The 12,928-nt window shown below is 48.1% G+C and overlaps 1 protein-coding gene across 1 annotated transcript in view; it reads right to left on the reverse strand.

Annotated features, from left to right (window-relative positions):
- wdr27 (WD repeat domain 27) overlaps positions 1–12,928 on the reverse strand; it is a 46,217-nt gene that overhangs the window by 18,906 nt on the left and 14,383 nt on the right. Inside the window, exons 18-22 of the mRNA XM_030378557.1 lie at positions 12,117–12,250; positions 11,323–11,420; positions 9,676–9,797; positions 5,984–6,081; positions 380–482 (exon numbers count right to left, since the gene is read on the reverse strand). Coding sequence (XP_030234417.1) covers positions 380–482; positions 5,984–6,081; positions 9,676–9,797; positions 11,323–11,420; positions 12,117–12,250 — 555 coding nt within the window. The remainder of the gene's footprint in view (positions 1–379; positions 483–5,983; positions 6,082–9,675; positions 9,798–11,322; positions 11,421–12,116; positions 12,251–12,928) is intronic.

Here is a 12,928-nt window from a genome sequence, read left to right on the forward strand (position 1 = left end):
GAGAAATATCTGGTCAGTGCAATTGACACCCTTAGTTGGCTTTGTCTCCATTTTTTGTTTGGCCAATACAACCAGAATTTCGTAAAACCTCTTACTTTGGTATGTCATTTTATTATTGGCTGAATCGAAAAAACGGTGAGATTATTTTTATGTTAAAGTTTGGCTACAAGGGGAGAGGCTTTTTGACCTATGCTTTCAACACAATCAGCCGAAGGCTTTGAAACGAACGTGCACTTTGCCCTGTGCCTAGGGGGAGGGGGGGGGGGGGGGCAGTTTGAATATAAACACCCCTGCCCAATGCCCATGCATAGTTTCGGGCCCGCCCTTACTGTTAAATTAGAGGACGTGTACCGAGAGAAGAAACTGCATCACGACTTACACAGTTGTCCTCGGATCCAGAAGCGATGAATCGCCCGCACGGTGACATCGCCGAGTCGCAGGCGTGGCAGCGGTTGAAGTGGTTCTCATAGCGACGGACACACCTGGGTGAGACGACAAAGGACAAAAGAAAAAAAAATCATGACAGGCGGAAAAACACACGCGTTTAAGAGGATAGTGTAATCAACGGCTAGCATGTTTGACTCCCGGCCAAAACGGAACTTGGTTCAACCCCCTGATTCGCCAATAAAACCTCGCTTTGGATAAAAGCGTATGCTGAATGAGTTGAATAGATAAGAGAGAGAATGTGATGTGAATGTATCAAGTGAAAGCTTGTTGACTTTAGCACCGCTTCTCAGAGGGCTGGATTTCCCCAAAGGAATGAGGAATGGCTGGCCTGAACTCACTGACTCTGGGGAAATGCAGGACTTTCCCCCAAAGGCCGGTCTCTAATTATCCCTGTTTGTGGACGGATGCCCGACTACTCTCTCAGGCGGCCAAACACTCTTCAAACACTTTTCAGAAGGAAAGAAAACACAGGTGCTGCATGCTAACTCAACGGTTTGACGACTTGTGATGGTTTAGTTTTTTTGTGCAGTTTGCTTGAGGATAGATGCAAATATGTCACGTTATACAATAAATCCTAATTCATTCACAGCGTCACACTGAACCCTTGCATCCCCAAGATGTGTTTGATGAACAATCTGTGTGGGTGTCAAGAACGCAAATAAATATATTTTAATATCTGAAAGTGAACATGGTGTAGACCACCATGTTGGTGGTGGTGGGGGTGCCGGAGCTGGTGTCGGTGGTGTAGGGAAACCCATCGACCGGATGCCCCCCTCCCAGAGCCCCCGTCCCCCCCACGAAGGGCCGGTCACAGAGCCCACAGAAGGGCCACCGCCCAGCAGCCCTTGGAATGCCAACTATGGTCTTCCCCCAGTTCAGAAAGGTACACACACCCAGGGCTACTGGGGGGCAGGAAGCCCAGCGCAGTAAACGGCGGAGCGGGAGTCAGCCAGCTCCCTCCCCTCTCCCCCTCTCTCCCCCCCTGCCCTGTTCTCCCCCCACCCCCCCCCTGCTGTGACCAGCTTCCGTTCTCATTCCTCCAGTGGCATGAAATAGCTACCCTCCTGTTGCCGCGGGGACGCTAGGCTGAAGGGCTCTCGTGAGGGAGGGGGAGAGAGAGAGACAGAGAGAGAGAGAGAGAGAGAGAGAGAGAGAAAGAGAGAGAGAGAGAGAGAGAGAGAGAGAGAGAGAGAGAGAGAGAGAGAGAGAGAGAGAGAGAATTAGAGAGGAAACTCTATATATATGTCTCCCAGCCTCATGTGCTAGTCTCATTTCAGCCGGAACCCCGTAAGTAGGTCACCCCCAGGTGATTTAGAGACGAAAAAGAAAAACATCACCACCAAAATAAATGAAAAGCTCACGGCAAGAAGTGATTTAGACGGAACCGGCTAGGTCAAAGTGTTATTGTAGTAGTACAATAACACTCAAAAGTCACGAGATGTTAGAAGTGTACTTAGGCCTCCAGCAGAGAATAGCGTATCTCTTGGTAACTTGAAAAATGCAGAGGCAAAATCTGATTGTCGGAGCAGTACTCATGGTGTTAATGAAGGCCAGCTGATTGATTTCCACAGATTAATTCAAGCATTGAATTAACAAAAAAGGAAGAATAATAGTAACTTGGTGTCATTCGGCTACCATAACAAGCACAACCTACCAACGCAAAGTTAGCAGGACAAGATAGCCATTCTCTCTTCTTGGTAAGAATGTGGCTTCTGTGGCTGTCTATGGATATGAGAGAGAAAGAGAGAGAGAGAGAGAGAGAGAGAGAGAGAGAGAGAGAGGGGGGGGGGAGAGCGAGAGAGAGCGAGAGAGCGAGAAAGAGAGAGAGAGAGAGAAAGAGAGAGAGAGAGAGAGAGAGAGAGAGAGAGAGAGAGAGAGAGAGAGAGAGAGAGAGACAGACTAGGGCCTACTAACATCTCCATGGCTCGGTGAGAGAGTAATGACTTATATCTGGCATTTGTCTGATGAGTAACCCAGACTGCAGTGAGGGGGCCCGTCCCATTAAGCAGGAGCCCTTTCGCTTATCGGGGGGCTGAAGGCTTTTCACGAGCCGTGCCCTACAGCCAGGGCTAAAACAATCAACTGTTGGCAGATTTGAATCCTGTTTTTACTACTTGATTTACATTAACGCCCTGAAGTTTAAATTAGAACTAAGTGGGAACGGTACCGATTGGAGAAACAAGCAATGTTTTTATTAACAACGGCGACCTCTCCTCCATTTCGGCCCCCATTCAGACCAAGCTGAATGATGTTGTGCAACGTAGGAAGCCAAGAAGACATTGTGATGAGGATTTCCTTCAATGTATTCATTGCTATCACAGACTTCACAGGGAACTTAGGAAGCCACAGGCAATATGTTATTTTACTCATGAGAAACTCAAGAGAAACTGTCGAGTCACCACAGGGTTTCACGTGGATAAATACATTATCGCAGGACGTCTTGCTTTCAGAGGCCTGACACATCACAGGGTAACGCATGGGGGGGTGACAACCCCGCACACAATGAGATCTGCAGGCGCACAGCTCGCTGGAGAAAATACAAAACACGCAACGGGTCAAACCTGCGGTGAACGGGGCTCTTGAAACTCTCCTTCTCCCAAGTGGACTGGGAGATCCAGCCGATTAATGGGAACTCCATTAATCTCGTTGTTTGTGGAGCAGAAAGCAACTTACCTTTCTGGTGTTTTCAATAGAAAAAACCCAATGTGTTACCCTTTGTTCGAAGCCTCAAACCGAGAATAGTCCTGCTAAGTGAGCGTGCTCATTTTGTAGGCGATAATGGGAGACTTCTCTGGGTATTTGTATTGGTAGAGGCTCTCTGTTTGTCGAAAGGTTCCACTCTGCCTGCCAGGCCAATTTTGAGGCTCTTAGGAGTTTGACTTGGTTAAAGGCAACCGTTTTTTTTTCCTTCAAGCCAGGTCCGTCTGCACTTCATTACAATAACACAATTACCACTAGCTAAGACCAGGGATGAACAAAACGACATTTAAATACCCTCCCATTTCCTGGAAGCTAATGTAATAGTTGATGCAGAAACAAGCAACACATTGACCTCTCTTGCGGCCTGTTTTGTGTACCCACCGTTTCCCGACGTACGTCATTGGCCCTCGACATGCAACACGATGAAAGACATTTCATCATCCCTGTAAGCTTTAGTTACTGTGGTAAGAGGGGGACAGCGTAAAACAACAAATGATTGGAGTCAAGTTGTACAGAGATGTGGTCAAAAAGTCTCAAATTTAAACGTTTGTTGGCAGATTTAAAAAAACGTTAAAAAAACGTTTGCTTCAACGTCGAAGTATTGTTTTTCAAAATATAATATAATTACTAAAAATAACATGTGATCTGTTTGCACATTGTTGTATTGTTACACAATGCATATCTTAGAAAAGTCAGAATGTCCACACACAGCTGTTGTCAATGATAACCTTGTTTCCATGGAAGCCAAAACTAAACGTTTTATTTTAAGATCAAATCAGTTGATAACAGATCAGCAGGCCTGTATTTTGATCAATACAAGCCAGAAGCCCAACTGTCAAACAAAAGGTGAGAAGGTAACTGCTGAAAGAAAACTATCGGATATTGCAATGACAGAAGCCCACATGTCAAACCAAAGGTGAGAAGGTAACTGCTGAAGGAAAACGATCGGATATTGCAATGACTAGGTCTTTCACAACACAGATCTCCGGTTAGCTTCAGCGAAGCCACTTCTCAGATGGTTTTCTAGTTCTGGGTCTCCTGAACGGATTCTTACTCTTCTCGACGGGTTGTTTTTGTCTGTTGCCATAATAAACTTAGCCTCAGGCATTGGACTTTCTGAGGAACCTAACTGACAGCTCAGGATTTGTGACTGCGTGTGGCCAACTGCATTTAATATTTATTTGAACTGCCGGCCTTGAAGTAAATAGTCACGATAGCCTTTCTAGAAATGTTGTGGATCAGAAAGTACGATACTTGTTTTCAAGTATACATAATAATACAATGAATACCAAAGTAAAGTAGAGACACTATAAGAAAAGAAAAAGGCTAGTCTCGTTCTCGTAGTCATCATTCATATGAGGTATTAGTAGAAGTATATTTTGTTAGATACAATGTATGAACTCATTAAGTGAAATCCAAGAAGACTAGATAGTGGTAAGTCTAGCGGTTCTCTTGTGGAGAACGTACCTACTCTACCTCACCAGCACGGCCTTGTTCTCCTGAATATTCAGCAGACCTTATGATATGATGGAGAGATACAGCCCAAATAAACCCCAGCCCCCTTCACAGGCATCTCACGAATGCTACAAACCACAAGCTCCAGTAGCTTTGGCTAACACATGGTAGCTTTCTTACTTTGGCTATTATACTTTAAAACATACATGATTTAATGAGAGGATCTTAATGGAACACCCAGATACAGAGCAGTAGGAAAATGTTCAGTTTAAACATGTTTAAACTCAGTGAATGCTAAATTAAAGAAGCGCATGGGGAGAGCAGGGCATGGACTCATATTTGTTTGCCAGCGCCGTAGGAAAACGTAGTTGTTGAGGTGACCAGCCAATGACCATAAACAAACATTCCAATAGCAGATACCATCGGCCAATGGCAAACCCCTGTGCTTTAATCAGCCATTTCCGGGCAGAACTTATGCCAGGCAAGACCTTTTGACCAAGCGTCTGATTCCATAGGGAGCAAAGGAAGGGAGAAAAAAAAAAAGTCTTAAGGCTCTCTCGGCCGTCCCCGTTTGACCGCACGACTCGTGGAAAAAGGGCTGTTGCGCTCTGGTTAGCGGTTTGATAAAGACACGGTGAAGAGGAGAACGTTGAAGGGGAGAAAGATAAAGTCGGTTTGAAACCGAGGAGAGTTCCTCTATTTCCCCTTCTTATGAGTTGTGTCTGGACGGAGAGTATCAGAGACGACAGCTCGCGAGGCCAGGAGTCGACCTGGAAACCAGGCACAAATATTTATCAGAGTGAAATGGGGGTTTGACAGCCGCTGGAGTGAAGAGGTGAACGGTGAACCAGCCTCAGACATGAAAGAATGAGGGACTTAATAATGTCTTTTTTACTGGGCCAAAAAGAACATTTAGGATTCTTTAAGGCCCTGTTTTAATCATCCGGGCTGTATGGATACCTGCTCACCAGTGGTAAAAATAACATTCTCTGCGCAGATGTTCAGAAGGAACATCCCCCCCCACCCCCCCAATCCTCTGGAATGTGAACCTCATGAACATATAGTAATATTTTGGGCAGGAAATAAATTAATAAAAAATAACTTGGTTGAGGATTTTTGAAGTCAAAAGCATACATTTTTGTTGAATTGAAAAGTGGTTGGCAAAGGGTCGAAAGTACCACATATTCAATAGGGTGCTAAAAAGAAAAACACATTTTTTTATCATTTATTATAAGCTTTTGTTCCCTTTTAAAGTAAATAAGTTGATCCCCATCGCAATCTGTGTTGTTGTTGAATAATAATAAAGTACTAAAAGGATTCCAGAGTTTCATATTAATGCCAGTCGTCAGTGTGGAACATTCCTCGGCCTCTGCACACTGACCTGTGCGTGCGGAGATCCCAGAGCCTGATGCCGTCAGTAACCGCGCTGGTGAGGAAGAGGTTGTGGGAGTCAGGTGACTGCGTGGCGAACGCCGAGCCCTGCGAGGACGAGACACAAGACACCCGTAAACAAAACACTCCTCTGCAACCTCCTCAAAGCAAAGCAGCCTGAAAATCGCCTTCTCAGAAAATGAAAACAGCACACCGCGCTCGTTACTTGATATCATAATCAGCAAACAGCCTTCGTGAAGTCATTTTGTGTCAGAGCGGTGATTACTCGGGAGGAGAAGGAGGAGGTAAGGGGATCGTGGGCAGGATGTGTCTGGTGGTATGAAGACGAACAAACCAGTATATAACTGGGAACCCAAAGCTAAAGGGGTATCAGCTTCAAGGCCCTCGACTGGGACGAGGACACCCGAGCTCCAGGTTAGTTTGTGGCTTGGGATTGGAGATGTGTGTGGAAGGTGGTGGTGGTGGTGGTGGCGGCGGGGGTTGGTTTATATTTCCACAGAGAGTGGAATAAAAAAAGTCTAAGAGTGGATTTCCAGGGAGATGCTATTTTTTTTCCCAGGGATTTGCCCGACACGCTCTGACGATCCGCAGGTGATCCCTCCGTGGGAGGGGACGAGACAAACTTTAAGCTGTGGTGGTGATGGGGGTGGAGGGGGGAACGGCCTCCGAATACAGTAGCTCTCCCTGTTTCTGTCACCCCCCCGGCCCCCCATCCCCTTTAAATACAGGATGTGGGTGGCGGGAGGGTTCGTCTTTGGAGACTGATGTTTTTTTGCACTTTTGTCAGGCCGAATCCCCCACTACCCTTACCCCCCCCCACCTCCACCTACCCCATGCACATGGGGGTGGGGGAAGGGGAGGGTTACACGCCGGTTCACAAGCCGTGTAGTAAGGAGGGGGGGGGGGGGTTTGTGGGGGGGCTGTAGTTGAGGACCCCCTTCACCGACGCACCAACGGGCCAAGCTGAGTCAACACCCCCTACAGAGTCGGGGGGGGGGGGGGGGTCAGGGGGGGTCAGCAACTCAATAGCTGGCAGAGACAGGGCGCAGTCACCCCTGGGGAACGCAGAGCTCCGTGCTGCGGGAGAGGATCCCGGCCGGTCGACTGCACAGGGGCTAAGGCGTTTAATCCCGCACACCAGGTGCTGTGTGTCCAGGGTAATCCAGGCATGTAGCTGATGACGTTGCTACACACACTCGGCTGCGTGAGCGAGATCGGAGCTGGCGACGGGCTACCCATCGCTCTCCCTCGGGAGGAGGGGAGTGGCGGCGGTGGTGGTGGGGGGTGGGGGGGTCGTGGGGTTCAAACCAGCAACCCGCAGAAGGTGTATCTCTAGACGTTATGCTCAGCCGTGCTTAGACCCGCACCACGTCAGGTTGAGTCGGAACGTTTTTAACGGCTGTGTTATTTTATTCCATAGATCTCGCCAAAGCCGAGCGGCCGAAGAATTAAAACTATTTTCTCAGCCACCCTGTGGATTCTCAGAATCCATTCAAAGGGATCGAGAAAATCCACTTCGAGGTGAGCTGAGCTGCCGTGACGGTGGTGACGGGGAAGGTTTGCCCTCCGTCAAAAAGCACTTTTAAAAGTAAAATAAAGTAGTATGGATGTGCTGCTCTCCTTTGTTTGACTAAGCCGGAGAGGGCTGAGACAGTAACTTGGACCGCCAGCCGTGTCCTTGCCGTGATGATCAACACCGCAGGCCGCCATGTGAAATCCATCTGACAGCCAAGCGGAGAAATAAATAACAGACATCCCTTTTTTTCCCCTCTACCGGCCATGTACGCATTTACTGCAAACATGAGATTTCCATATCGTGCCACGCTGGAGCGCTCCGCGAGGATCCTGAAGGGGTTCGCTGCGCTGCCTGTGACGTCCCAGCGCTGTCCGGTTGTTAGACTCTAATTAGGCCCACGTGTAGACCCGACACAAACTAGAGGCAGCGACAGAGACCACACAAACCCTCGCGAAAGAGCCGGCGATGAGGAATGTGTGATTACTCGGAGTAGGGGCCGGGGTCCAACCTGAAATCTCCCCTGACCATCTCCTCATGTCAAGCCTAATCCCGCGGCGACCAGGAATCCACATCTAGACACTTGAGTGGGACGCTACGATTCAGGGCGACGGAGCCCCGTTTTTTTTTTTTTTTCTTGCTGTCATGGAAACCCTTAGCTCAATGTTACCATGGCCTTGTTCACTCGCAACCGCGGAAAGCAACACTTTCACGGCCGCCAGAAGAGATTTTTGGGTCTTATGCAACACTCATGGATTCCTTATGCGAGGCTCGCTCTACGTGAGAGAGAGAGAGAGAGAGAGAGAGAGAGAGAGAGAGAGAGAGAGAGAGAGAGAGAGAGAGAGAGAGAGAGAGAGAGAGAGAGAGAGAGAGAGAGAAAGAAAGAGAGAGAGAGAAAGAAAGAGGCAGAGAAAGAGAGAGAGAAAGAGAGAGAGAAAGAGAGAGCGAGAGCGAGAGAGAGAGAGAGAGAGAGAGAGAGAGAGAGAGAGAGAGAGAGAGAGAGAGAGAGAGAGAGAGAGAAAGAGAGAGAGAGAGAGCGGGTCCTTCGAGAGTAGAATGGAAGACGGGTTTCACACCCCAACGCAAAGCCAACCCTAAGCCGGCTCCTCCTCCACAGGGTGTAGGTCCTTCGCCCTATGCGCTGTCTGTTTGCCAGTCGGATGACATCACCCACAGTGACAGGAGGAACCAGGTTGCCATGACATTTCTCAATATGAAAACATAAGGATTTGCATAGCGTGTCATTTGTCAAATGAATGCACGGCGTTGTCAGCAGCAAAATGCATTCAAAGAAGTGTGATCATCACTTGAGGGGCTCTACAAAATCGCCTGTGTGCCACGGGCTGAAATCCACACGGCCACTGACGTCAATCAATGAAATAGGGACAAAGAAACACTATATTGTTGTTGTGCACACAACAACATTGTGTAAACTAAGTAAACCCAAAATTGTGCATGTTAGACCAACCAGAGAGAATCCCTAAACAGTCCTTCTAGTACACGTGTGTGTAATTAAATATAGTTGTCAAAATGTGGTTTATTCAGAAGCACTGACCACACGATGATCTGTGATGCAATAACGCAGTCAGGCCACAAATCATACTTTAGACTAATATCTACAGTCTGATGGCAGACCAGCTCAGATCTGGGGGAACAGGTTTCAGCCAAGTGCAAAGGGCGCACTTGTTGCTAAGTGCGCTATTGGGGAAAACAGCAGCAGAAAACAGTTAAAAAGAGCATCTTAAAGAGTATCAACTCAATACTGTGCAGAGCGGTCACTGTAGAAACTCTGAAAGCTTCATCCACACGCGCAATTGAGATGTCTTTGAGAGATCATCTCCGTGACGAAAAAGGAAACAAGGCCGTCTCTGCTTCCCAGTCGAGGCTCTGTGCCTTCCCCCCCTGAAGCTCTGCTGTAGCACACAGTTGGACTGCTGGAACCAGGGACGAGCCTTCTGGAGACATTGTTATACTGACTGATTCCAGTTCTGCATCGTTGTGTTATGGTTTCACTCATCTTGGCGATCCAACATACACAGTGTGTAAAAAGCACCGAGAGGCAGATGCAGAACAGGAATCAGTTCTCCATCTAACCCTAACCCCTAACCCCTCATCCTTGCGTTAGCATGTTAGCACTTAGCATGTAAGCGCGTCTGTGGCGAGCTGACCTTGTTCTGTGCGATGCAGTGGATGGCTCTGCTGTGGGCGTCAGGCCACTCGGACGCCACCCTGCCCTGGTTCATGTCCATCACTTGGAGGGATCGGTCCGCCCCGGACTGCAAGACCAGGTCTGGGAGGGGCGCTAAGGGATGTGGCCTCATTTAAATCATCTCCAGAACAGTTCTAATGAGTTTCCGATCCAAAATAAATTAGATGTAGAATCTTTGTCTGTGTGAATAAAAAATCGGTTGGGCAAGCATTTTTGTTTGGGGAGAATAACAAGTTCGCACTTTTAAGTTAGGCCCAATCCCATTTCTACCCCTTACCCCTTCCCCTTACCTTAGGGCCAATCCCATTTCTACCCCTTACCCCTTCCCCTTACCCCTCCCCCTTGTTTTGAAGGGGTAAGGGTAAGGGGTAAGGGGTAAGGGGTAGAAACGGGATTGGGCCTTAATGTGGTGCATGTAGCATGTAGCAGAGATGCTGCATTTCAGTGTACATGTCCTCGTTACAAGCCTCAAAAAGGATTTCACTCCCCTTATCAAAGACAAAGAGGTTTGGCTGTAAATGTATTATTATTATAAAAATGATTATAGGAAAAAAAAGAAAGAAAAACACACATGTGTGCTCGTCAGCAGAGCAGGATGGAATGTGTGCAGGTTCTGCAGCAGAAAGTTAAAAGTGACTGTGTGTGTGTTTATGTGGGATTTCCAGTATGTTGGTAAGGGATACTTTCATGTACTTTCCACCCTGGCCATTGCACAGTGGTGCACAGTAATAAAAGGATCCTACTTATCCAAACAGAGCTCTTATTGGACTTTAGGGTTCGGTGGATTTCACTAGAAAATAAATTGTATTGTAAACCTTTAACAAGAAGCTAAGTGGAGACATTGCACACGTCAAAAGGGAGCTCTTGTGATTTACAGGTGTGGGTCAGCCATGGCACCTCTGAGACACTGCAACGTATGAGAGCCAATTCAGAGGATGGCCCCGGTTGCTGTTGTTGACAGGAACGCCTGCTCAAGTCCCTGATGTTGATTCAAGAGCCTGTCTCTCTTTTGCTTTGCAGTCTGCCAGTCACCCATGCAGCGGAACGATGAGCCGCCAACTCACCCAAGTGAGGCGGGACGCAACTCTGTCTCTGTCTCCCTCTCTCTCTGTCACATTCTCTGTCTCCCTCTCTCTCTCCACCTCTCTCTCTCTGTCCCAGTCTCTGTCTCCCTCTCTCTCTGTCTGTCTCTTTCTCTCTCTCCCTCCCTCGCTCTGCCTCTCTTTCTCTCTCTCTCTCGATCCCCCCTCTCTCTCTCTCTCTTCCCTCTCTCCCCCCTCTCGCTCTCTCTCTCTCGCTCTCTCTCTCTCTTGCTCTGCCACTCTTTCTCTCTCTTTCACTCCCCCCTTTCCCTCTCTCTCTCCAACCCTCTCTCTCTCTCACTCTGTCTGTCTCTCTATCTCTATGTCTCTCTCTCTCTCCCCCCCCTGCTCTCTCTCTCTCTCTCTCTCTCCCTCTCTCTCCCTCTCGCATATGCGTTTGACTCGGCTGACCGGCTTTTCCACTGCTGCGAGGTTCAGAGTGAGCTTTAGGAATGTTGAGAAAACAGAGCGAATAATCACGTCATATTAAAGCAGGGGTAGTTATTACAGGGAGCAAAGGATACGGGAGTAGAAGTCGTTGATTGCGGACAGGGCGGTGATGTCGGTGGCCGTGGTTGTTCTGAAGCGCGCGGCTAGCTTGATGACGCTCCTCTGCTTGTATCTAACATGTTTACAACAAAACAGAAAGAATGGAGGATTTAGCGGAAGGCATTTGTACTGAGGAGTTAGGGTCGTAGACATGCACCGCATAAACCAGACAGACCTTCTTGTATACACAACAATGGTTTATGGTATGATTCTGTTTGAGCTCTTCTCTCTGTCGCCCCCGTCATGGACGCCGGGCGGTCTGGAGTCTCACCATCAGCCGTGCGTGTCTTTTGGTGTGTGTGTGGGCGGGGAGGGGAAACTTGAACACCCGCGAGGAGACCCCACACAAACATGGGTTGCACATTTCCAAAAAAACAACGGCCCCCCCGGACTGAGGGTCCCGTTGTTGTCAGCTGTGCAGACCGCCGCCAGTGCTGCTGCCGCCACCGCACAGTTTCTGTCTTTACTCGTCCAACACTGTTATCCTTTTCTGGGACTTCTATCTGTTTGTCATCGGCGGGCTGGCGCGCGCCAGCGGGAACAGAAGAGGGGTGTTTTGAGCGCGCGTCACGTTTCATCCACCGGAGCAGAACTGACAAGTTGAAGTGCATCGGGGGGGCCGTGTGGTGCTGTGGTGACGTTACCCCCCCCGGCCCTGACGCTGCTGTCTACACCAAACTGAATAAATGCGCGCCCATCAGGCCTCCAGCCGGGAGGTTCACGTCCTTTGGTAGACTGTACCCCTGGAGGGTCTCCCCCCAGTACCTACCTCTTGATGTCGTCGTGGGTGTTGTCCACGTGATAGAGGTAGAGGAGCAGGGAGTCCCCACAGGCCAGCAGCAGGAACTTGTCCAGGTAGTAAAACTGGGCAGCGCTAATGGGATGGGACAGCATGTCCCCGCCCTTAAAGTACACAGAAGGTTCGATTCATCAACAGGAAGCAACGATTATTTGTCAAATGTTTTATTCAGCTATTAATTCAGTCTATACCATTTGTGCCATAGTGTGCTGTGTGTAGTCTCTGTGGAAATGTATTGCTTATTCATTGTCCACCTGATGCAATGGAAGGCTTTTATTTTGGCGGTGCATGCCCTTAAAAGGCTTGGCTTGTTGTGATGGGGTTAGAGTCCTCGCACAATGCTGAGGGTCTGCACCTTGGTCCCTCCACAATGTTATCGAGGACAGCACAAGGCCAATAAAATCTGTCATCGGGATTCACAAATAGTACAGTTAATCTTTCATCGTTCCCATATGGGGTTTTCTAAATTTAAATATATCATGCAAAACCTCAAAGGCATTTTTTTTGCTGGGCAGTTTTAATAAACGTATTATTGTTATTTCAGTCTTTCTTTCAATGTGGAAATAAAAAAATACAAAGAAGAATGTGTTCCTCAGAAGATCGGAAATCTTCCCCGGCACCGCGTTGCAAGTTTGAGCGAGACTTAAGACACTGTTTCGGTGAAGGGCAGACGAAACACTCTGATCTAAGATGACACATGAGCACGAAAAGATAAATTGTAAAGCATAACGGCCGTTCATAACCCTCATTTCTTCACTGACAGGTTTCTTAGTATGAATGCA

This window comes from Gadus morhua, chromosome 15 (assembly GCF_902167405.1).
Source record: "Gadus morhua chromosome 15, gadMor3.0, whole genome shotgun sequence".
Lineage (NCBI taxonomy): Eukaryota > Metazoa > Chordata > Actinopteri > Gadiformes > Gadidae > Gadus > Gadus morhua.